Below are 27,614 nucleotides of genomic sequence, written 5' to 3'. Positions count from 1 at the left end.
GCCATAGCCAGTCTACATTTTATATCCTCTCTACTTCGACCATCATCAGTTGTTTTGCTCCCCAAATAACAAAATGCATTTACTACTTTAAGTGTCTCATCTCATAATCCAATACCCTCAGCATCACCTGATTTAATTCGACTACATTCTATTATCCTTGTTCTGCTTTTGGTGGTGTTCATCTTATATCCTCCTTTCAAGACACTGTCTATTCCATTCAGCTGCTCTTCCAGGTCCTTCGCTGTCTGATAGAATTACAATGTCATCAGCAAACCTCAAAGTTTTTATTTCTTCTCCATGGATTTTAATCCCTACTCCAAATTTTTCTTGCTCAATATACAGATTGAATAACATTAGGGACAGGCTACAACCCTTCTCAACCACTGCTTCCTTTTCATGCCCCTCAAGTCTTACAATTGCCATCAGGTTTCTCTACAAATTGTAAATAGCCATTCGCTCCCTGTATTCTACCCCTGCCACCTTCAAAACCTGAAAGATTATTCCAGTCAACATTGTCAAAAGCTTTCTCTAAGTCTACAAACACTAGAAATGTAGGTTTGCCTTTCTTTAATCTATCCTCTAATTTAAATCATAGGGTCAGTATTGCCTTGAGTGTTCCAACATTTCTACTGAATCCAAACTAATCTTCCCCAAGGTTGGCATCTACCAGTTTTTCCATTCCTCTGTGAAGAATTCGTCTTAGAATTTTGCAAACATGACTTATTACACTGATAATTTGGTTATTTTCACACCTGTCAGTACCTGCTTTCTTTGGGATTGGAATTATTATATTCTTTATGTATAAGTGTATTTCACCTGTCTCGTACATCCTGCTCGCAGACTGTTCTCTTTTCCCCAAAGGTTTCTCTTAATTTTCCTGTAGGCAGTATCTATCTTACCCTAGTGATACAAACTTCTACATCCTTCCTTTGTCCTCTAGCCATCCCTGCTTAGCCATTTTGCACTTACTTTTGATCTCATTTTTGAAACGTTTGTATTTCTTTTCGCCTTCTTCATTTACTCATTTTTATATTTTCTCTTTTCATCAATCAAATTAAATATCTCTTCTGTTACCCCGGGATTTCAGGGTTTCTACTAGCCCAGCTTTTTTTTTTTTTGTTCCTCTGCTGCCAACTATATATCTTATTCCAATCATGGTCAAGTAAATGGTTCCCATTGGAAAATTAATTCAAAACAGTACATTCAGGTACAAGCAGTGTATTTACTACAAAGAGAGCATGTATACAAGCACCACAGCTACAAAAATAATACATCACTTTAATATATGAAATCTTTACACAACTTGTGTGACTAAGGAACTCTCAGTAGGAAAAGATATATCACAGCCATTAAATAAGCACTAATATGCCAGTTCTTGTCTGGAGATACTGTACAAATCAAATTATTTTATATTGTTTGTAAAAAATTACTGCTAAACAAAAAGTAAGATAAATCTTTACTGTATGAGGTACCAAATATACATAATTTCAACTTCTTCATATTAAGGCACTCAATCTTGCACTGATTCATGCAAAAACACATCACATCAATGATATTTCTCACACTCAAATTTTCACATTTTAGATGGCTTAATTTTTTCCCTTTACAATCTAAGGCCAAAAATTTCACAAATTTTACTCTGATCTGAAAAATGCCATAGAAACACTTTAATGTGGCTTACATTTATGTCCAGAGAGTGCATGAGATTGAAATGAACCTCAGAACAACAGCTAAGTTTAATTTCAAGTGTATACATTTCTTTTGACCTCTGAAATTTACCAGTAAATGGAATCAACAATGTATATGCACAAAACAGTTTTTTCTTTGAGAATGTCTCAGAAAGCAGATGAAATAACTGCATACAGTAACATAAGACAAAGAAACAGACAGTTACAATGAAAATGCTATTGGTCTTTGAAGGACCATTCCAACAGTAACAAGTCGCCTAGAATAAAATGGAGTTTCTGATGATGAAATAAGTTTGGAATTGCTGAATTCTTTCATTTCACATTTGACTACCAGTGACTTCGAACAGGACACTACTGAGTACGCTTTTTGTATCTACTCTGTCTCTGTGCAAAGTATCTGAGAGTTTGAATGTTTAATGTGTCCATAACATAATTCAACTTTCAAATTTTCCACTAAAGCTAACAATTTTGTGTTTGTGCCTTTTGTTTTTAACAAAGCAGGAGCTGTTAATGGCACAAAGGCAGCAGTAAAATTGGATCCTCATGTAAGTATTAAAAATATTACAGTTTAAGTAACTTCTGTTTCAAGGAAAATTGAAAAATTAAATTAATGGAATGATGATGACAAAAACAAGCAATCTGTTTTCACATATCAAAATAAATTGAAGATGCCATCATTTCTCAACCTAATATGACACAGAGTATAATCATTGCATTTATTCTTTCTTTCTCCATTGAAACATCATACTAGAAATTTACTTTGTGCAGACATACAAAACTTCATTGTATAATACAATGTTTTACTTTCTGACATAAGTTCTGAAGTAAATTCTAAACTTATAACATATTAACCACACATCATTCATTCTCCCACTCAGTATGAAGTAGTCTTTAGTTCTCAGAAATTGATGGCCACTTTGACAATAAAATACTGCAGTTTGCAAGATACATACCAGTCTCAAATAATTATTTGTGTTACAATGTCTGTATATTGGTACATGGTATGTCCAACCCTCCACCCTGTCCCCCCTCATCCTTTGAATATTTCACCATACGTTAACAACGCAAAAATGAATGGTTACAGAAATGTCTAACACTGTACTGATCTCCGAGAAGTATTCCATGAACTGATTTGATATTGGAGTCGATTCAAATATCGCAGGATATGTATTATTTGTTACAGTGATACATTAATTTTTCCAAATTTCTCAGTACGGCATACACAATTTAGACTAAATGAAAACTATCAGCCGAGAGTGGTCCTCATGACAACATTAACAAAAATCTCCGCTCATTTTAACTTTTCTCGAACATAGATCAGTGGTGGTGGAGGACTAAAGAAAAAGTATTTGTACTTCCTGTCCATAGTGTTTGGTGGTGTTAATAAAGTAAATAACTGTGTCATCCTTGTAGCAAGTATTACATATTTATCTGTTCTTGTTCAATGTGTAAAATTCTCCAAATGGGGAACATTTTCATTCCTATTCTGAGGGTGTCTATGTACAAAGTGGGGGCAGAACTTTACACCCTTTACAAGAAGGCTGTGGAGAGGACGAGAAATAAGATGCAACTTCTTCAGGCAGATCTACTAATGAAAGGGGGCCTACTTATGATGTTGCAAATCAAGCACCAAGTTAAAACTGACATGAAGAGGAGTAAAACCTGCAAATGTCTTAGGCTGTATCTGGTCTCAAGTTCTGGCATCACCTTTGCTAAAAAGTGACAACATTTCATCTCATTTAAACGTTTCCTGCCATCAAAGTTAAAACTTTTTTCCTAGGACTATAATGGATGATGCCTGTTGCACAAAAGCATTCATCAATGGCATTTTGCCTGCTATTAAACTACACTGTTATTTGGTAGTCCATGTAGACAAATGAGTTGCCAAAAAGCTTCTGATTTTTATTGATCAGGAGTAGAAAAAAAAGTCACAGCAAATGCACACAAACTTTCTTGCCCCAACATAACCATCTAAGTTGATTGGCAGCTTTGTTCTTTATGACCTTTACTTACTTACAAACACTACAACATACAAACAAACAAATTTATTCAACGAGTTGGCAGGTACTATAAGAGGGGTAGGAGGTGACCTTAAAATTGTCTGAATTCTCAGAACTTCTAGTATGTTGTGTGTACATTTGAAGTGTAGAATCCAAGTTTTTTACCAAAAGAACCCTGTCTTATAGCAGTGTCCATGTAAGAAAGCAGTTGGTGTTTGGTAACACACAGCAGGAAGGAGCAGAGCACCACACGATGCACTAGCCAATAGCGTGACTCGCCCAGATGGGTAATTTGGACACAGACATAACCTTAATTAACATAAAATACAACAAAAAGCAGGAGGATCTTATGAACCCACTTCAAATCGCAATAAGAGGACACCATACAGGTACAGTATTGTTGAAGCAAAGGACATCACATTCATCTTTCTTGTAGACAATAGTGATGATGCCAGATTTCCCTAGGGTATTTACTTGATCAGGTAGATGAAGACATGTGAGAACTTCAAAAAGTCTTCTCAAAGGGAGAGAATATAATTATCTCAGATTCACCCAAAGAGTGTACCATCCGATTCAAGAAAACACTCCCAAAATTCTGTGAGACTGGTGCCTGAATGAAAACTCAGAGATCCCTTAGAATAAATGCTTTGATTTGGTAAAACTGCTGGCAAGATAACTCTGGTGTATATTCACTCACAAATTTTCACCACAAATGGTTACACATCCACTGAAAAGTTTTTGGGTGGTTCAGTGTGTTTTGCCTCAAATACTGCTGTTCCTATTTTATGCTATGATTTTGACGAACAAACTGGCTACACTTCTGTGAAAGAAAAGCTGCCTTGGTCTAGTGACTCCTGCTGAATCTTCTAACACCTTTAGGATTTGCTGCTACTTACGTGGAAGCTGCAAGGTTTGAAGGAAGACCAAATTCAACGAGTCAACCAGTCCATCCATCCAGTTTACCTTTGACAATGCTGACTTTACATATGCCATGGGAGGAGAAATGACAGTGATCCCTGGACAAGCAGGAATTTGCAAAAGAGAAGGGAGCCATTTTAAAGTGAGCTTAGCATTGGACTTAATCAATAAAGCTGGCAGTGTGCAAGTAAACCAATATCAACGCTGTACCAAAGCAGAATTAAAATTAATGGTTTTCTTGAGCAAGGAACATGTTATGAGCAACAGGATGGTCCAAAACAGTATGCTTTCCTTCCAACAACACATCTCGCAGCAAATACGACACAGTATTTATATCATCCACACCTGCCGCAAATTACTGAATCAGAAAACAAGTGTTGTCACTTTCAACGAGCTATTGTACTGGAAGGCTTGTGGTAGTGTAGCAAATTATTCACTTCTGGCACTATTCAGTGTTATTGTTAGGCTAGGTGGTTTCCACCTGATTATGTCTTAAGGATGAGGTGTGAAAGATTACATTGGGATTGTGCTGAATGAACTGTTCTGCACGAAAAATGCTGGAAACAGTGTTGATCAGATATTATGGTTGTGCATATGCCTCATTCTCAATCGTGATGCTATGGCTGGTTTAATTATTGAATGAAATGATTTTTCTTCATGAAAAGATTTACTCATTCTCATGGCAAATCCACATCTAAATAAAAATTAAATGGAAATAATGTACAACCAACACAGAAAACTTATTTATTTCAAGAAATTTTGGGGGAAAATGCAGCATTCAATGTTATGAAAACCAAATTCTCAGAAATGCTGAAAAAAACTTAAAGTTGTGGTCCTATTGCTACATTTGTGGCACAATACTGCCACATGTGCACTACGATGAAAAACCAGCACATCAAATGTGTCAAAGAAATGATTTCCTATTTCCGTGCAACAGGTCATTTGATATACGCAAGTGTGCACATCTGTATTATCTGAACACGATCAACAAAAAGACGTAATAAATACGCAGGAATTTTACAAGTTCACAGCTCTTTGATACTTCATTATTTATCTTCCTCTAATATACTCATCAGGCATCTAGTCAGACATAATCAAGGTCTTCCTGTGTTGCCAGGAATGATCTTGATATTGAGAAGCTGGGCTTGGGATGTTATGCTTTGACAATTAGAGGCATTATTTGACACATTTACTCAGCCTCAACAGGAATCAGGATCCCATTGAGCTTCTCGAATAATTAAGTTCAGCTACTTTTGCTCTTTGTATTATTGATAAATATGGCTACATCCATACATACAACACAAGAGGTAAAAAGTAGGTAACAACCCCCTTTGCATGACACCTAGGCATTTGCAGCCCGTGCGGGAAGTTGAAGGGAATGTGTTGTCAACACTGGAGGTCATGAGAGCCCAGAGGGCCAATGTAAATATCTTTCAGCGAGTTGTTGAGTGGCTGCGGCCTAGCTGTTTCAAGGTAAGGTAAAACGTTGTTTTTCCTATAATGCTATGGGCCATTTCAGCCCATTTGTCACATGGAATGGTTCAAGGTGTCAGTGCCTCAGAACTTTTTTAACCATTTGCCTAATAACATAACATGTCTGATAGGTAGCAAAGTAAGTTCTCAATTTAACCTAAAATCATTTCTCCTGGACAACTCATGTTACATGGCTGAATTTTTAATTTAAATCTCATATGCTGTAGAAGAACTAGTTTTCAAGTGAAGTTTCACGACCAGGACAAAAAATGTGTTCATTTACATTAGCCCTAATCATGTATGCATATCCAGTACACTGGCTCATTCTATGCCATTCTTTTGAAAGAATCATTCAAATGATCCATGGAACATGTAACTCACTAACTAAGAGGATAAAATTCAATAATGGATCATGTCCAGGAGAAGACTGGGCTTATTCATTTCAGATATGACACAAGCAGATGCTCAGCCCTAGACTCGTCAAAAATATAACAATGAAACGAAAGCCTGTGGGGCCAAAGGATATCAGACGTTCTTTTGGCAGCCTGAAGGAAGCAACTGCAGATGTCCCTCCTTCAAACTTGTGGAATTATGACAAAACAAACTTGTGGATGATTCTGGTGTCAAAGCTGTTTTAATAAAATATGGTATCAAATATCCAGAATGAATATGAAATGCATGTGAGGCACGTACAACTATTATGCACTGGAGGAAAACTAATGGCTCCACTGTTCATTAACTAGGAAAAACTTATTTACAAATAATGGCAAAGAGGTGGATTGCCTAAGGCTTGTTATAACTGAACAGAATCTGGCTGGGTAGATTTAAGAACATGTGAAGAAGTGTTCGTGGAAACAGTGTTACTACTGCTCCAGAAACTCCGTGGGAAAAAGATGTTCACTGGGGACAATTTAAGTTCCCATGTGAGTTATTAAGTCATTATTAAATGCAGAGACAATATCATCGTCATTTTCGTGTACCTACCTCCTAATTCTACCCATCTGACGCAATTCTTAGACATGGCTGTGTTTTGGTCAATGAAGGACTCATGATACCAACAAACTGAAAAAGACAGAAATGGAAGAATGATGTGGAACAGCAATTAAAGTGGCCTTCCCCAAGTTAGTGAACCACTTATTTGAGAGGATGAGCAACACAATTGAAGCACATCTAAAATTTGGGTTCAGATTTTGCAGAATATATACCTTCAATCTGAACAATAAGTTAAGCAGTAGCTCCTTGGAAGCTGAAAGAGAGAGAACTTGAAAAACCATATGTTCATTTCTGCAGCATTTATAAGAAGCACAAAAAGACACTTTGGGCATAACTGAAAAGAGGGGCGAGAAAATAAATGTTCCTCCAGGTCAAGGCTTTACAACTGATAACTTTCCTCGGGAAGACCATACTCACCCCATTACCAAAATGCAGAACATTTCTCACAGGAAGAAGAAAATCATCAGTGATGACAACAGCTCCTTTGAAGATGGAGATTCCTGTATCAGCTACACAGAAAGTGGAGATGAACTGCCAACAACTGAACAGCATTGCATAGGAAGTGCTAGAGGGGATGATAAAAATAAAACTAGGTGAAAACATTTATACTGCCAGCCTGTCTTCTCACAACAGTCCAAATCTAATCACAGAAGTTGCTGATCACATTGTTGTAAGCTACAAGGGACCACACTACCCAGACCATGATGTTTTAAGTGAAGGACTTTAATGTGTCATGTACGGAAAAATGAAGCAAATACTGGAAACGGCCAACTGCAGTTCATGAAATTTGCCACTCTCAAGAGCAATTAGAACACAAGCTTCCAATTCCCAGACAAATATGTAGAAGGGAAATATTTCCTGTTGACATGAAACCTTGAAAGTGTATTCCTCAGATGTTGTGACTTTAGATTTATTTTGTAACACCATTAGTGAGTTAAGTACATTAGTAGTAGCTGATTTAGTTTTATTTCAGCATAATTTCCAGTAATTTTATCCAAAACAAAAGCAACTAATGGACTCAAGAAAAAATATTTTTCTGTTGACACTTGATTTAGCCAGGTGTCTTAGATCTTAACACACACATCTTGATGGGATGAGAATGGTACATTGGATCTCGGCTATGATTTTCAGAGGTTTTTCAACTAATACTAAAATGACCCCACTTTAGGGGTAGCATTAGTACAAAAGAAAACTATTTCAAAACATACGTAATACACATAATGGTAATAATGACAGCTGAATAACTTGAGGAAGTAGGATACTTAATTTGAGAGAGAAAGTAGGTGTTTCTAAGAAGAACAGTGTGACATGTTCAAAAATATGTCAAAACTGTACTAAACTAACCCCATCTTAATATATGTAATGCAGAAATGTGTTTGACAAATGGAAATTGTAGGAAGAAATGTCTAAGTGCTTTTAGCTGTAGCATGTAAAGGGAAAAGTTAGAACAATTGTAAAAATTGCAAAATTTCATTGGCTTTTGACTCCCGAAAATTTAGCACAGGGTTCTTGAGATTGAAAACTTTGATTCTACACCAGAAACAACCTACATACGACATACCAGAACTTCAGCCCTTTGGTACAATTCAGTTAATCTGCCAACTGAACTATATACTCAGATCAGACTATTACAAGACACAGTCATGATCATGTATGAAATTTCTTGGTGCTGAACAAACCAATATTTATCAACACCGAAATATTTAACTGCTACTGGTTCTGCATTTCAAAGCCAAAACTGCAGAACCAATAGCTCCAGATATGAAACACTGCAGAAGTGAATCTCTGTTTATCACAACAGGAAGTACATTACACTCATTGAAGTGATGTGTTCTGATGACTTAGTAAAACAACGCATGTATCTAAGGAATTACTTTCACATCAATTTGGTAAAATATTTTCATTCTTTTCCACTATTGTACACGATATCTGATCTCTGTAACTGAGTTTGTAGCAAATAAAATTTTCATTATCCAGCAGCTTATCTTGGTGAGTATGACAAACTTTATTTATTTATAAGCTATTGGACAGACCCTGCTTAAAATTTACTAAAATATGTATCAGCAGCCTGAACCAACAGCATTAAGTAACAAACCTTTTTAATCTGCAAAGGTTTATATATGTTCACCCCTTCTCCTCCTCTTCAGTTCTCCCTTCACACTTGCATTATTTCTTCCCATCATAAAAAGTTTTATCTTCAATTAAACCATTTCAACTGTTTCATCAAAGTTTTAAATAATGCTATTTATAAAAATAGTGGTTAAATCAAAGAGTTCCCATTTTATACCAGAGTAATGCTTTTTCCTCTCTACTTTATATCAACCCTTCAAGTCCTCAAACTTAATATAATGTACTCATATATACATACCACATACACAAATAATCACTAATATAAACCTAACAAGTGGTCCTGCATTTTAAAATATACAAAATGTTTCAATACTTTCTTCAAAATATAAAGGTGACTAGTTCTCTCACTGAAAAATGTCACAAAATAACTTTTTAATGTTATACTTTGGTCTCTACATGCTGAGACAAAGCTGCTTCTTTCAATAGCTCTGTGGTAGCTCCTGACTGTTCAGCAGCAGCCGTCAAACGTCGCTCAATTTCAAGCACCAAGGAAGCCCTGGAAGCACATATATATTATCCTTCCTATTACAATATATGGCTCAATTTATCCCTCAATAGTTTTACCAAGAATAAAATTTACTATACAAACCTGTATGCTTCATACCGCATTACTATTTCCTCCAATTCTTGTTTATATAAACGTGTTAACATGGCACTAAAACAATCCAATTCAGGTAATCTGAACATTTCCCATCTCAACTTGTGATCCAATTCTTTTGATGCTCTGGAGTACACAACTAACCACTGTGGTATTTCTGCCAATGAAAATTAGAATCAATTTATTAAATAATTTTATGCAAACATGTATAACACAAAACATACCCATTTAATTATGAGGGTTATTTCTACATGACAAACGTCAAATGCAAAACACTATGGATAATTTCGCATACCAAAACTTAATACAACAGCGAGCAAATGTTTACTGAAATTGAGTACATTTTAGTTCCAGTCCTCTAAATACAGGAACTTGTCATAAAGAAGGAAAAGTGCTGTTTGTTGGGATGGCCATGCACAGGGTTGACTTCCTTCCTGGTCGTAATGGAAGATGGTTTTTCTCCTGGAGTTTGTTGTTCTGGTGACATACCATCACCACGTAAGGTATGTTCCTCTTACTTTATTAGTGATTATACATTCCCTTGCAGGTTTATTTTTCACACTCCCAAAGCACCACATTTTCATTTCCACCCCATGCAGAGATTGTTCATATCCTGTTTTGGTTGCTTTAAATTATGAGCTGCATACATCCACCAGGCAAATGACTGATCTATGAACACCTGTAAGTGGTTTGGCATTTTCCTCTTACACAGCACACCAGTGACTTGGCACTATTCCAGCCACTAGTGCTCAAGGCTCTGTTCAAAGTTGTAAGATGGTTGAAGTATTGAAACTGTGTACTTTTGCTGAATGGTTAGTTCTATATAACAATGGTGCCAGTAGTTCAATGTCCACATACCAGACAAAAAACAAATGGCTCTGGGCACTATGGGACTTAACTTCTGAGGTCATCAGTCGCCTAGAACTAGGAACTACTTAAACCTAACTAACCTAAGGACATCACACACATCCATGCCCGAGGCAGGATTCGAACCTGGGATCGTAGCGGTAGCACAGTTTCCGACTGTAGTGCCTAGAACCACTCAGCCACTCTGGCCGCTCATCCCAGACATTCAAGATTTGTTTTACATTTCAACTCAAGCAATTCAGCTCAGGGTCTGATTTTTTTTCCCCCCAACTGTCAAAAAATCCCATCATCAGTATATAATACCATCCAAGAATGGCGTGTCTTAATATTTACTGTCATTGTGTCCAGACACAGAATTAACAGGAGGCGTGAATAGGCAGACCCTTGGTGCACACCAACACTGAATGGTACATAAGGTGAAATTCCAGCTGAGCAGTGAACAACACTATTAACCTTGTGGTACAGAGACTGGACAATGCACATAGGCTTCTGGAGTGCTTTGTACGGGTTGGAGGGAAACCTTGCAAAACCTTTCTTGAGGTCCAGAAATTTCAGACGTAATAGTTATTTTGTTTATCAGCATTTTTCTGCTAGCAGAAGGGCTGCATGCATTCTATCTGTATTTCTGAAATTTGGACAATATTTCATAGATAACTGCCATAAAATGCACACAAAAAGTTTCATTTAACAGAGAATGTTGGCTGTGCAGTGACTGGTGTAGTCACCTTGATATACTTTAATAGTGATACTAGTTTGTCAGTCTCGGCTAAACTGCCATCAATGATGCTATTGAGTAGCACAGTAGAAGTTTCAGCTGTTCTTCATCCTAGCATCTTCAGTACTTCAAATGATATGTCATCTGGTTTAGACATCTTGCCTCTAATGATATTTAGTCGAAGTGGCTGGAAAAGTAAATAATCCTGCCACATGTGAAGGTTTTCTTCATTGAGAAAGGTGAAACTCTGCTGAAATTCACCATGAAGTATATGGCATTTACAAGTATTCGGTGACAAGCAAAATAAGAATGAGCTCAGATTATGGAACATCCACTATTGTTGTTGTTGGCAACATTTGAGCAAACTGTAACAGGTGAACTGAAGTATCAAAAGCTGCATGCAAATGGACACCAAAATTGGCATGCAAATGGACACCAAAATTGTTGATAGATTATTGCAACACTGCACTTTCATTTTTCAACGATGCCCATGCAATGAGGTGCCTATCCATTTTCATACACCTCAGGTGGTGGTATGCTTCTTAAGGCTAAGAAGTTAATAAACCACTGGAAGTTCTGAATGGGCTGAAACATCAGACAACACAATTCTAGAAAAAAAAAAACACCTCAAGCAATTTCTAGAAAACAGAAAAAGTAGACACAGAAAAATTAAATGTCTGATACAATGAAAAGTAACTCTGTTTCTTTTACTCACTAGTATCCACACAATTAACAGATCTACACAGTGTGACATCCCATATCAAATATTCAAATTTGACTCACCTTCATTCAGATAAGGATTTGCAGGAACAAGTACACTGTGAGGATGAAAATGAGTATGTCTTGGTGGTGGTGCAAGCATTCGTGGTTGTACTTCCATCTGAACTCTTGCCTCTGGCTGGTAAATGTAATGTGGTGCACAAGGATGTTCATATTGTGCTTGTCGGGTTATATGACTGAAATAAGTGAGTTACATAAGAAATTCAGCACAACAAATCCAGTCAAATCACATTCTAATGCAATATTTACATTTCAAATTCCAAATTTTTTCAATGTTTTTGTTGTCTCAATAGTGTACATACATTACAATTGTTATCATTTTTCATATCTACATAGGATTTCTCTATTCACAGACTGCAATTCTAACATTTTAAAATGTTGTAACTCATCTGACCATCAGTGGACACACATTTATTCCCTGAATATTGCCATTTGAATATTGAGCTTGGCACTACTTTGTAAATGATAGGTAGTATCACACTGCCATGGAGGAAGTGCTACATTATTCACTACACAAACTATTTTTCAATGACATTTTAATCCCATTTAAAGAATTTTCTCCTCCACCTTAAGCTTAACTACTAGCTTTCTTTTTTTATAACCTTATAAAACCAGTGTAGTTATTTCAGCGATAGATTCACTTTATCAACATTATATTAATTAAATTATACTACAATTAAATTTCAGAAGCTATTACTTATCCAGGGAGGAGTGGGCATAAACCACAAGTAATCTCCAATACTATTTTTATAATATTGTAGGTCCAGCTAATCTCTGAGGAAACATGTAAGTGTTTCATAACTTCAATATACAGCAGTTAACATGTCATTTAAAATGCCGCGAAGTATTTATTCACTGTCATTTTTCAAAAGTTCTGCAGAAAATGTGAAAACTATTAACAGCATTTCTTTATTTCTACATAGTTCGCCCCTGGTAGCCGAGTGGTCAGTGTGACGGAATGTCATACCTAATGGCCCAGGTTCGATTCCCGGGTGGATCGGAGATTTTCTCCGCTCAGGGACTGGGTGTTGTGTTGTCCTTAGCATCATCATTTCATCCCTATCGACACACCAGTTGCTTAAGTGGCGTCAACTTTAAAGACTTGCATGAGGCGAACGGTCTACCGGACAGGAGGCCCTAGACACATGGCATTTCCATTTCTACATATATAAATGAGTGCATCCCAAAGTGGAAAACACACTTGCGCGATGTAAACAAATCATGTTTAGGACATCACAGCATGGAAAGAAGCCCTTGGCGTAATATGTAGAAGTACTGCTGGTAATTACTGGGTGAGAAAAATGGCCACTAATATGACTACTTTTCCACAACTAGTAACTGTTTCTACCACTACATGTTGCATACTTATTCCTTTATTCCCGAAGTATGTTTCTACTTTCAGTTGTTTCTTGCTGTCCTACACAATTAGTTACCAACTGATAATGTCTTGATAACTACTAGGATAATTCACCAACTCATACTTGCATACAGAAGGTCAGAAATTTATCCACTTTCATTTCATACTCTAGCCCTTTCCCAAACAGATTTTTTGGAACACTAATTTGCATCAGCTTTGTAACTTTTCACATGTCACAGAATGATCAAGCCATGAGAAATAACAATTTGTTCACTGAAAGAGCCAACAAACAAGGGGGGGGGGGGGGGGGGGGGGGAAGAGATAAGTGAGACTCCATAACTAAATGATGGATATAATACCGATAATGATAAATCTGCATCACTGCTTATATAAATTGAAGAGGAAGGGGGAAGAAAGGAGAGAAAAAGGTAATGAACTAATTATATCAGCTGCATTGGAACTGTGTGTGGAATGAGCAGCGATGAATGAAAATGTGCACTGCACCTGGACTCAAACCCAGAATCTCCTGCTTACTAAGCAGTTGCATTAAACATTGCACAACCCAGACACAATGTTTATTGCAAATGCACAGCCTATCTTGGTATGCTCACCACCCAACTCACATTCCCACCTAGTGCTGCCTATCAACAGTCCCCATCCATGTTCGTGTCCTCCATGCTCACTAATTTTAGATTACCATTGGAGGTCGAGTGTAAATGTCCATCTACACTGAAGGTTGTGGATTTATTGTCCAGCAAAGTGAATTAATTACATCACTGCATGGTGTGTGTTCTTTCGGACATGTCCAAAAGAACAGACGTCACTCAGAATCCTCCGCTATGATACGTACTATGTAAATGGAAAGGGGGCAGAGAGGAAGGGAAAGAAAAAGTAAAAGGAAGAAACTATGTATAGCAGCAAGAGTTCACATATTAACCACATATTTTTATAAGTGGTCAGCCAACCAAATGTACCAAGGGAAACATTTTTTGCTAAATCAGTCAGCTACTACTACTATTTTTAGCATTTACTTTTGTAATGGGAAATATGAATAAACTTGAGTCTAGAGACTACACACTTGTTAGTTTTACCTATTTTAATATACTGATACACATCTGTTTGTTTTAGGCGGACCAAAGATGGTAATGTCACTGGCTATTCAGCTATAATTCATTCCCATCACGCTCACAACAGATATTGCGGTTGGAGCATAGAGAACCATTTGTTAAGTTTCGCCATTTTCACTACACCACAGGATTAAGCAAAAGTCTTAACCTTCTGCTGGCTATCTCGAGAACCAACTATCAAGATTAAAAATTAAACTTTTTCATACAGCTATACGGCACATATTAGCAAACAAAAATACAAAATTCTGCACAAATATTTCAAATGTCAATTTGATTATGTGCTGATTATATTAGAAGGAAGGCTAAGAAATTTAAGTATTACAATTTGAAATTAGCAATCAGCATATATAAAATAAACTTACTTTACATAGTAAACACCATATTCGGGGGATTCTATCCTCTCCCATCCTGTTGGGAGCCCTTCCTTCTCCAAAGGATGACTCCAATGAGTTGTTTTTGTATTGTGGTCTATGTAATACTTTCGACCTCTCATTGTATAATCAACAGACCATCCAGGTGGCAGTGGCAACTCTTCTGTCTGATCAATTGCTGTAACAAAGCAACAAATTAACTCATTATAAATAATGAAAGTTATATGAATTATTCAATATGATACTTAAAAGCTACACTGATTTCAAAATCTTGTACCATCTGTTTTGTTAAACTGGAAATTCAAACGGATAATGATAAAATAAAATCATAAATTTAAACTAATGAGACTCAGAGTATCACAACAATATAAGTATCTGTTGTCTGATACTCAATAGAATATAAACTTTATACCTAAATGAATTAAACTTAAAGGAAAACATTCATTATCCGACATAAAATACACGAACCTGTGGAAGCAAATAACCATGTTTAGAATTCGTTAGGATGCATTTCTTGAAATATTACAAAAAAAAAAAACAATGTAGTGGCTCCAGTATCTTAGTTATGGTTCTAAAGGGTACTGCTTGATGTTATCTTTATATGTGGAGTTGAGGGTTTCTGGAGAGGGGGAGAGAGCCAAGGCTTTAATCACATGTAAAAAACACAAAAAGAGTCACTGCCATTTCTGGGTGCTAATACATATTTGCAAAAATTATTTTTTTAAATAGGTGTGCCATTCTTGAAATGAGTTTTACTGTTTTAGAGCTTTGTGTACAACTACTGAAGGTGAAACAACAAAACTTAAATGCTTCACCCTATCTTCACAGCATGGGATGAGTGGCAGGTACACTGCATTTTATGGACTCTTGGTACCTGTTTTAAACTTCCTGGCAGATTAAAACAGTGTACTGGGCCAGAAGGATACGTGTTACAGTCCCCACCTGGCACATAGTTTTAATGTCAAGAAGTTTCAATAAGGTGCACCCGCCACTGTAGTATGAAATATTCATTCTGGAAACAATCTTGTATCATGTAAATAAGTCAGTTCTTTGCCGCAACCTTCCTTCCAGAAGTGCTAATCCATCAAGGCATGCAGGAGAGCATCTGTGAAGTTTGGGAAGTACGAGATAAGTAGTGAACAAACTAAAGATGTGAGGGCTGTTCACGAGACATGCCTGGATAGCTCAATTACTGAGAACACTGATAAGCAACTTTCCAGGTTCAAATCCTTATGCAGCAGTTATATAACCCACTAGGAAGTTTCAGATTCTCTCATATCCATCCAAAGAGGTGACAGAAACAAATCAATTACCAAGGAAATCCATGAATTACTCTTGTGGTCAGACTGTACCTTTAGTTTTATTCCCAAATGTGAAACTGCCACATTAGTTAATAAGCAGGGGGAAGATGCATCTAGAGACATTTAACAGAAGTGGCATACTTCAACAAAAATCAAGGATCATACTGCAAATATCTATGTTTCAATTACAATGAAAACTTGGCAGAATATTTCAGTGCTGTTTTCCACTCCACAGTGTTTATGGATATATAACCTTATGTAACTGCTCTTGCAAAAATAGGCAATCCTCTTGTTGACATTGATTATTATCGACAGTTATTCTCTAATTTCTCCCAGTGTATTAATTGATCAAACTGTCCACTGATGTACTAACAGTTCACAGACACCAGCGAAAACACTATTTCAGTGATACCACACACCCCCATCATCAAGTGTGCTGACAAAATTACCTCTTTGACGAGTGCATAAGCAACTGACAGCCCCCCCCCCCCTCCCCACCCCCCCACCCCACCATCTCCTGCAGGATGTGCTCTGTACACAATCTGCGCCAGAGGGTGCAAATCAGGCGGCCAGAGAGGTGGTTGTATTGCCAAGTGTGGTCAGCATCTCACTGCTGATTTCTAAGCACTGCTGAGGTAATAGACAAGAAGACACTTGTTGCAGAAAATGAACTGGCAGCCAGGATGGACAGAGTACCAACATCCATTCTACAAACCCATGGCATTCCCTTCACCAATGTAGCCACCTTCAGTGTAGACAGTGTACAGTGACCCACACGAGATGTGAGGTGAGGGGATATAAGTCAGCCTCTGCACCCTAGTCAGTTCATATGCATACCTGACAATAGCATCATACCTGAGGGCCAAAATACTGTCCCTCTGTGGCTACTGCCAGTTACACACGTGGTAAACATCAGGAAATAGTTTCACGTTCTGCAACTATACACTGCCATCAGCTGCTTGTGACATTAAATTTCTGCTGGACCGAAACTCGAACTGGTGAGTGGTCACATATCGTGAGTGGTCACCTAACAACTTTGCTATAGAAGCATGCCTCCTGGACTGATCCAAACTTCCACATATCACTGAGTCACAACCTTTACACTTTCAGTCTTTGTGATTCCCCAACAGATTAAAATCGCAATATGATATTTGCCTCCTTGTGTGGGAATAAATAACTATGTGTGATCATAAGAACTGTGACTACATGACATATGGAAGATTGACCAGCCCAGCTGGCATGCTTGGACAGCCGAAATGGTAATAACTCACGGTACACAGGAAACCCAGGTTTAAGTTTGAGTCTGGCAAAAATTTTAACATGTTACAGCTGACATCAATGCACAGTCGCAGAATGCATTTCATAAGTTACTGGTGACCTGAAAAATTATCAGACTGGTGAATCTAAAATGAGCAGTTGTCTATCAGTATATTAAAACAGGTAAGAATAACAAGTGTGTGTGTGTGTGTGTGTGTGTGTGTGTGTGTGTGTGTGTGTGTGTGTGTGTGTACACTCATAAACTCTTCCTATTACAAAAATAAAAGCTAAATAAAAGAAGTAGTAGCTGACCGAGTGTGCAAAAAAAATGCTTCTCTTGACACATTTGGCTGCTGACTACTAACAAAAAACATGGAAGGAGCAGGCCACCCTGAGAACAAGGAAAAGGTAGTTAACATATGAACTTTTGCAGTTAAACATGACTGTTTTTATCATAGGCTAAGAACAGTAAGAAACAGCCAGTAACAGGCATTAAAATACTCTACCCCGTAATTTGGGCAGAAGTCCAGATAACACACAAGAACTTGAAACCTATCCCACACTCATCTCACAGTTATTTCAAAAAAAGAAACAGTACCAAGAAAAATGCTGCTCTCTTGTCTGAATATAAAATGTGATGATACTGCTGGGTTCTCCAGCAAAGGAAGTGTTTGTGGGGGGTCACAAGATTATGCCCTATTCTCCTGCATAAAGAAGTAATAGCACCTGGATAGCACGTGGTATTATTTATTTGTTGGTCGAATAATCAGTTTCGTATATTGCTTGTACATGTGATATAGGATAATGGTAAACCTAGTTAGTTTACAACACAGTAGTCATTTTCACTACATTGTTGACATAATAAAAGTGCATAATAATGTAGGTTGGTGTACTACATTGCTTCTACATGTGATAATAGCAGTTATTAAGTGAGATGACATGATAAGCACAATGTAAACTATATTATGAATTGACAATTAGTGAAATTTGGTAAATGAGGCTTGCTTATTATGATGTTCCATTAACTCAGACAAAGAATAGAAGCAGTGGTCAAGCAAAAACTGTTTCAACTTTATTTTAAATGCATTTAATGTTGGTATGCATTTTAGGTAAGAAAGTGTATGGTTATATAACATAGCTCTAGAATGACACACTCCTTTTCTGCATAAGTTTGTATTTACTGTGTTCCTTTGTAGGTTCATCTTCTGTCTAGTTTCATATGTGTGTATATCATAGTTGTGTTTGAAGAGATTTTCCTTTTTTTAAATGCTCCCTTTTATGAAAATTGGTATTTCGTATACTTACAAGCAAGGCAGTGGCAATACTTTCAGAGTTTTAAAAAGGGGTCTACAGGAATCCTTACATGTAGCTTTTTTTTTATCACCCTGATAATCTTTTTCTGTATTTTAAATGTTTTTGTAGTATTGTTTTCGTTTTAAGTGTCCACTGCTGCCTTCTCAGCCTGGTATTTCCCAGTATTCCAACATGGCTTGGTATCCAATAGAATGATATTTCCTTCCCTCTCACTGCAGTAAGTAAAGAATACCTTCAAGCTGTCCCACCATTGTGTCTGCTGGGTATATTTACTTCAGTAGGGCACTTCTGGATTCACAGGAGACAATTATTAGATCATTTTATCCCATATGCTCCAGTACATTTGGATTGTATACAGTTCCACATCAAGAAATATAAACCTGTCTGAAAATCTAATCCTAATGACACGGTCAGGGGAGATCATTGAGCAGTCAACAGTAGGGCCCTTATTAAAATTGTTACTGTAAATAATTGTAAAATGTTGCAGCTAATCTAAAAGGAGTGAAGGTTTGCTTTTAGAAATAAAATCTAGTGTACAGGATTTACTGTCCTTTCTCATCTTTAAAACTGGCCTATGCTTCACTACTAACCACAGAGGATACTTGGTCCAAACATTCAGCTCCACCGAACCAAGCCTGTTAAATTATTCCTTTGCTCTAGTGCCAAATTGTCTTGTTGCTCCTTTGGAATTTATGCATATGTTCTACTGGCAACAAATGAAAATTAAAGGCTGCATAATGGAACTGACCAGACCTTATGTGCATGTCACACCAAGAGGAACTTCAGTCTGTTGGTTAAAGGTGATTCCCAGGCTCAGCATAAGAAGCTGAGGTCCAAGACCAAAACTGATGTCCCCTAGTCAAAGTTCAGATTCATTACACAATGAAGATTGCAAAAAAAAAAAAAAAAAAAAAAAAAAAAAACCCACACACACACACACACACACACACACACACACACACACACAGAGAGAGAGAGAGAGAGAGAGAGAGAGAGAGAGAGAGAGAGAGAGAGAGAGAGATATTTGAAGCCTGTTGTTTTTAGCCCTTAATTCCTGCTTTCTTAATTACTTTTACTAAGCTATAGCCTCCAGATTAGACAACAACAAAAAAGATGTCCACAAAGACAATCAGATAGGTCTCCTTCCCCAGATTCAGGAAGGAGATGTAATTGCTTCCCTCTAAGTATGAAAGTGTGAATCATTGTACTAGTTTTTGTCATGAATGCTATTTGTTCTCTCTGGCAATCTGCATTTTTGCCTGAGCAATGTAAAATGCTGCAGGTGGAGTGCGAAGGAACATGCAGAATGCCGCCCACTTCTTCTGGTGGATAAATGACATTCGTTGCTCATCTTCCAGGTTTAAGAGGGCTCCAAGGATATTAGCAGCAATGTGGATGACAGTAATGATATGTTCTACTGTGTTGTCGATGTTGGCTTCATGTCTGAATATAGACAGTTTGCCCACAGCATGCACTGTGCACTGAAGTCTCTGGGGAGGAGAAAGGGACAACTTAGTTTGTTGTTTTATCCATAGATTCATAACCAGTGAGATAAAGGAAACATAGGGCTATTCTTGATGAGTGGGAGGATAATGGCTACAGAATGGCATGTATCATGGGTGAATACTGCCAGTCCTCCTTCCTGTGGATGTTGAAGCATTAGAAACAGGTTTTCTGAAGATATGACATGCACCTTTCCTCTTTTAAAAGTGGAGCCATTAATTAGAAGAAATTTTCTTTTACATTGGATATTTTTTTGGTTAGGAATATTGGACAATGACATGTATTTCCAATTTAATTTCAGAGTAATCCATATGAGTTGCTGCTGATTTTCTAACTGAATTTTGTGCCTGCCGTATTTGGATTTTGTTTGTCCCTCATTGAGAATAACTACTATTTTTGATGTTACATTGGCTACTCCAGAACTGTTGAACTCATCCGTGCTCGAAGTTTAGTGACCCAGGCTTGTGCCATTAATTTATTAGTGACCTCTGCTGGGACAAACATAGATGTAGCTACAGTCTTATTAACATGGGCCATTGTTTTGTGTGTGTGTGTGTGTGTGTGTGTGTGTGTGTGTTTATCTGCTGCTGATATTTGCCGGCAGTAGTAACTCATTACAGATTTTCTCAGACTGGCAGTCACAGGAATACAGTACACAGTGAGTTACGAAATCTGTTATTCATTTTTTTTTTTGTGCCTCAGTCTACAAAATTCTATTGGTCACTAATCATCATCATCATCATCATCTTCTTCTTCTTCTTCTTCTTCTTCTTCTTCTTCTTCCTTCTTCTTCTTCTACATATACCTGGAAATTCCTATGCCAGAGTCATCACTTAAGCAGTCTACATTGAAGTCTGGCACTGAACATGATTATTCTACTAAGTGATCATCTCTCCCACATTTTACCCAGTTGCCTTACCATTAAAACCCACTGTTGAATGACTATATATTTGGCATTTGCAGTACTGCTATAGATTGATTCTTAAGGTCTTACATTCAGTCACATAAATCTGAGCTTAACGTGCTTCTGTTATACTTTCCACTTCCCATGCCATTTGAAGTTCAACATTATCAATATCCACGACTTCTCTATAACTTATGATATCCTTATTGAAGTTCAAAGCTTTTTTTATGCTTACTGAATACTGACCCAAATCCTTAGTGTTCAGAAGTGAGGTAGCTTTCCAAAACATAGCAATCTGAATCAAGTGTTCCCCATGCGAAGCAGCAATATTTTACAAAGTTTTATTCACAAATAAGAGGGACATTTTCTCAAAGTATACTTCTTTTCCATCACAAAGATATCTTGACACTGTTGTGGCCTATTATAACAATCAACATTTGATTTTTTCCAATTCATTTTCAGGGGGACTATTCTGTCAACCCATTTTAGTTGGGTACTGAAGATCGCTAACAGCCAAACTACCACTGAAAGATTTGTTTCTGTGTTATGAGAACCCACGTACGTTGCCACGAATACTTAGGAACCTATACGGCCCACAGGGCGGGGCAGGAGCTCAGACCTCTCATTGACCTATCACTGAAAGATTTGTTTCTGCATTTATGAGGATCCATGTATGTCACCACAAACAGTTACAGACCTGTAATACAGCCCCCTGGGGGTCTCAGCCAGTGAAAGGTTATATTTGCAGTATGGAAAGGGAAGTAAAACAGCAAAAACTTTGGGCCGAGATCACAATCCACGTCCTTTAACAAGTCGCTCAATAATTCCTTTTACAGGTATCGTATCTGGAGCCATGGTGATAGCACATCACACATCTAGCTTCCTATATACAGGCTATATATGTGGATACGGAAAAAAAATTCTGCATTTCCCCAGATTTCCCAATTAAAAATACAGTGGAAACACACTTTTTCCTGGGTGAAAACACACTTATCCCCCGGGTGAAAATGAACTATATCCCAGGTGGTAGTACAATTTTTTTAAAAAACTTATCAATCCTTTTTTTGAATGGTACAGATTTTATATACTGGCATAGAAATTCCCGGCACTCTAGGAAACGAAACCCAGCAAAAAACAACATGTTTCAGACTGATCTTTGATGTGCAGAACCATGTACAGTATATTGTGTATTTTCATATTACAAAAGTACAAATATGAATTCCACTAGATACAGCACACTAGCTTCCGACACCTTGAAATCGAAATTGCGATGCACTTTTGTCAGCCAATCATAGCTCCTGTCGCCACTCACTTTTGATTATCAAATGAAATGTCATCTTAAATTACAGCTCAATTTTGTTTATGTTAAGAAACATGAAGTATTTGATATTTCAGTGACAGCAGATTTTCATAGCACAAGGCATGTGACGAAATCAGCCTATAGCAACATCACCATTAAACAGCACAAACACACAAAATGGAGAAGTTAATGGTTTAAATTAATATATATGCAGTGTAACTACATGAAAAACTAAGCATTCACATATAAAATTGGTTGTGAAAAATTTTTTGCTGTTTTTTCCAAGGCCACGGTTAGACAGGATCCTAGCAGCACAGTTTGAATTCCAGCAGCTGAATATTTCTGACAAGCACGATTATAAACTTCACTGCTGTGCACTGAACATTTCTGGGTCATCTGGTTAAATAAATGTTCAGTCGAGCACTTCAGCTTTTCAAAGAACAGCTAATAACACGTGAAATTGCTCAAGAGCTCACCTTGCACTTCTTTTAATGGCAATTATACTTTTTGCTATTGTTCCTACTGAATTTGCGATCAATGAAAGAACTAACAAGAACTAACCTTCAAGCAAAAGCATGTGCTACCCTTTAAAATATATCAAAGACAACTGTGCCAGTAAAATTTTAAATAATGACGTAAATGGCTGGTCTTCTGGGCCCAACATTTTTCTAAGTGGCTGGTCCTTAAAGTTTTAAGTTTTGAATCAAATTCAAACACTCTGTAATTGAAGAAATTCATTGCACATTCTGACATGTAAAACAATTTATCTAACATTAAAGAAAACTTACTTTGAAAGTAACACTTTTCAAATCATCATTTACAATATTTACCTGCGGGTTATTAGAAATATAAACTGTTGTGCTGTCATGCTCATCTGTTGTTACGAAGTATTGCACAGTCTTCACCATAAAGCCTTTGGCACATTTTACTGTCGGAAGATGCATGTGTGTGCAATGTATTTTGGTGTAAATGGCACATTTTCTTTCCAACCACAGTTGTAGTGTGGTGTTTGTGTCTCAGTTACATTTTATTGCTGCAGTATTCTGCAGTACCAGGCAAAAGTAAAATTCTTTCTTAGAGTATCAGTTCTTACCAGTTAAAATTACAAAAATTTAAATGAAAATTAAAACAATGAAAAATTCCCAGAATTTAAAAATTCTGAGGTTTTTCCCCAGATGAAAAAAAGTCTCAGGTTTTTCCCAGCTTACGTGTTTGTTCCAGGGCATTTACACCCGGTAAAACAAAAATTATGTATATTTATTTTCCAATTTCGATTATCCAATGAAATGTCATCATAAATTACAGCTCAATTTTGTTTATATTAAGAAACATGAAGTATTTGATATTTCAACAGATTCATTTGGCTGGCAACCTAAAACTACATTATGAATGTGAAATAAATGGAAATATACTCTGCAAGTCTACAGGATTTCCCATATTTTGAAATTAAGCTTAAGCTTTACACGTAATTAGTACCTTGTGAGGAATTCTGGTCTCCCTGAGCTTGCTGGTGTGGTGATGAATGGGCTGGTGCATTGTGGAAGCTCTGGTGTGAATGTCTAGGTGTGTGCAGAGGATGGATGCTCACATGCTGATTATATGGCACAGGGACCTATGACATTTAACTATCTTTTAACATTTTTAAAATAACAGCCAAGTTAGAAAGAGAACAAATTAATGATACTGAATCTATTCACTGAAACAAAAACAATATGACAATGTTGAATTTTATTAATTTTGTTATTAATTGTAAGTAAGTCAAAAACTATGTGCAAAACAAAAATATACAATTACATAGCAAAAAGTTATGGATATAAAGAGCAATTCCAAATTGAGCGACTAATATGTAGTGTCTGGAACAAAAAACATTTACGGTAAACATTAAAGCACCTTGGTACATTTCATCAATGCACTGGTATTTACATTGCAGAATTTTGTAGTGAAGTCTGAAACAAATATGATTCCATTTAAACCAAAACTCCATTCTCTCACTCACTATTCACATCTCAATGACAATATCATGAAAAGGAAAGTTGCTACTCACCATATAGCAAAGATGCTGAGTCACAGATAGGCACAACAAAATGACTGTCACAAATGAAGCTTTTGGCCAGTAAGGCCTTCGTCTAAAATAGACAGACAGTGAAGTACTGCAGGTTAGATGGAGAGCAGGCAAGAGGTGGGGAGGGGGGGGGGGGGGGGGTAGTGGAAAAGGAGAAAAGCAAAAAGACTGGGTGTGATGGTGGAATGAGGGCTGTGTAGTGCTGAAATGGGAACAGGGATGGGGCTGCATGGGTGAGGACAATGACTAACAAAGGTTGAGGCCACCTGTGCAATGTATTGCAGTCAAAGTTCCCACCTGTGTAATTCAGAGAAGTTGGTGTTGGTGGCAAGGATCCATATGGCACAGGCTGTCAGCAGTCATTGAAATGGAGGAAATCATGTTGGGTAGTGTGCTCGGCAACAGGGTGGTCCACTTGTTTCTTGGACACAGTTTGTCACTGGTCACTCATGGAAATTTAACTTGTTGGTTGTCATACCCACATAGAATGCAGCACAATGGTTGCAGCTTAGCTTGTAGATCACATGTAGCTCTGCCTTTGATGGAATAGGTGATGTTAATGACTGTACTGAAGTAAGTAGTGGTGGGAGGATGTATGGGACAGGTCTTGCATCTAGGTCTATTACACGAGTATGAGCCACGAGTTAAGGGGTTGGGAGTAGGAGTTGCGTAGTGATGGATGAGTATATTGTGTAGGTTTGGTGGATGGTGGAATACAACTGTGGAGGGTTGGGAAGGATAGTGGGCATTTAAGGGCATCACAACATGCTCTACTTTCTTTCCTTTTACCTCTATCAACCATCACACACACACACACACACACACACACACACACACACACACACACAAATTGTACTCTCATTTCTGTACTTTTTTGTTCAGAAATCACTACTATATTTTTCAGATACATGTAACAAGGGCTTTCTGTCTACAGTCACTGATACCTGTTGATATGGTGATACTCTATATTCTTCCACACGAGAATGGTAGACTGAAGAATTTCCATAGTTTACTTCATGGTGGATTGGAATACGTTCATGCAAGTCAGTAGCTTCTGTTGATCCACGTACAGAAATATAGCTGGGACTCAGCTGAGGTGACTGCAACCAAAAGCATATGCACTTTTATGAGGAAACTTAACAATTCCAAGCATGCAAATTACGTACAACATAACTGTGAACCCTTTAATTCACTAATTACATTGAAACCTTCAATCATAGTTCCAAAGACTACAAATGTACAATGTACAAGCCATGAAAATTATTATACAGATCAGTGTGGAAGAATCCGCTGTTCTAATTTTGACAGAAATCTTAACTTATTCAGAGATTTTTCTTAACAATGTAGGAAAAGATAGACTTATGTTTACTGTAGAAAAGACATTTTAAGTTGCAGAGAGACACAATCTAAACACACTTACATAAAGACTTTGGCCACAGCCTTCATCAGCAAAAGAGAAACACATACCATTCATACACATAAGCACACACAATGCACACATGACTGCCAATGCTGGAGCTGGCAGTCATGACTGCATGAGGTTTGCTTGCTTGTTTGTATGACTTGTGTCTGTTTCCCTTTGCTGATAAAGGCTGTGGCTGAAAGCTTTATGTAAGAGTCTTTCAACTGTGACTGTCTGCAACTTAAAGTTTGTTTTTTTAACGGTAAGCAGCAACTATCTATTCCAACATTGTCCACATTCCTTCCTGAAGTTTTCATTATCAGAGATTTTTTTTCTTTTCCAAGTAACCTTTCTTCACAATGAAGTGCACACAACTATGCTCCTACTGTTGAATCACTTACCTGCATTTTATTCAGGCTGTACTCAGATCCAGTGTACTGGTTGAAATATGTATGACTTACTGAAGGAACCAAAGCTGTTCCATATGTTGTGGGAGGCAAACGTGAATTACTTCCACTTCCATCACTGCCACTTCCACTACCCACAGACATGCTTGCAAACCTGTTCAAGAAAATTACACATTCCTAAAATACCATACACAAAGAAAAATTATGGTTTCCATACGCTATTTATTTAGTTATTTTCATCCTAATCTATACATGAGTCAGCAACTTACCCCATTTAGTTTAACAGTGGAAAACGCTCTTCATATGTCACATTAATTGAAATTGAATTTTGAAAATACATTACTCAAATATAAGTTATTCAACTCTAGTAAATAGAACATCTGCACATCACAAAATTTAGCAGGTGATTTAGAAACTGTATGGGTATTGACATTCATCAGTAGCAGTCTTGTGAAACTGGTCAGTAACCTAAAAATGGTACGGGAAACTTATTATATACCATGAAACTCCTTACCTAACATGAAACACAGTCAATTCCTTCCACAGACACACATTACTGAAGATTTTTAAGAAGTAACGAATCATTATGGCTACCCTTTCTTTCGCAACAGCCTTCATAAATTTAGTGACTTACAGAAGAATTTCCACTTGGGCTGTTCAATTTAAATAGCTACTTCACCATCCCCCCCCCCCCCCCCCCCCCCCTCCTCTCTCTCTCTCTCTCTCTCTCTCTCTCTCTCTCTCTCTCTCTCTCTCTCTCTCTCTCTCTCTCTCTCTGTGTGTGTGTGTGTGTGTGTGTGTGTGTGTGTGTGTGTGTGTGTGTGTGTTCAGAGTCAATGCACAAATTCATATAAGCAACAAAATATTAAACATACATGATACGAATGTGTGCTAGCTTTAGTGTGAAAATTTTGCTGCACTATAAACATAGATGATATTTTTATCCTTATGACTATTATAAAGAAATTGTAAGTTATATGAAGTTCATGTGTGATATTTACATTTATCATATTCCTACTGGTTCCTGATAATGGGCTAGACAGATATTGATAAACATATAATTTTATTGTGAAAATTATCTGAAAACAAAGAGTGATACGGTAATAGCTTCAGTATGGGGAATTAGAAAGATGTGATAAGTTAGCAG

General features: G+C 37.2%; 1 protein-coding gene across 4 annotated transcripts in view; it reads right to left on the bottom strand.

Annotated features, from left to right (window-relative positions):
- Nucleotides 1–1,202: 1,202 nt before the first annotated feature.
- Nucleotides 1,203–27,614, bottom strand: part of LOC126349227 (scaffold protein salvador) — a 54,357-nt gene continuing 27,945 nt past the window's right edge. For all 4 annotated transcript variants that reach the window (XM_050002415.1, XM_050002414.1, XM_050002413.1 and 1 more), the window contains 7 exons: nt 26,462–26,621; nt 25,603–25,758; nt 24,073–24,208; nt 15,009–15,195; nt 12,166–12,338; nt 9,792–9,957; nt 1,203–9,698 (listed from right to left, as the gene is read on the bottom strand). In XM_050002415.1, coding sequence (XP_049858372.1) covers nt 9,581–9,698; nt 9,792–9,957; nt 12,166–12,338; nt 15,009–15,195; nt 24,073–24,208; nt 25,603–25,758; nt 26,462–26,621 — 1,096 coding nt within the window. In that variant the 3' untranslated portion in view covers nt 1,203–9,580. The remainder of the gene's footprint in view (nt 9,699–9,791; nt 9,958–12,165; nt 12,339–15,008; nt 15,196–24,072; nt 24,209–25,602; nt 25,759–26,461; nt 26,622–27,614) is intronic.

Source organism: Schistocerca gregaria, chromosome 1, assembly GCF_023897955.1.
Source record: "Schistocerca gregaria isolate iqSchGreg1 chromosome 1, iqSchGreg1.2, whole genome shotgun sequence".
In the NCBI taxonomy this organism is placed as follows: Eukaryota; Metazoa; Arthropoda; class Insecta; order Orthoptera; family Acrididae; genus Schistocerca; species Schistocerca gregaria.
The sequence above is the reverse complement of the archived record's forward strand: the minus strand, read 5'-3'. Positions and strand labels throughout refer to the sequence as shown.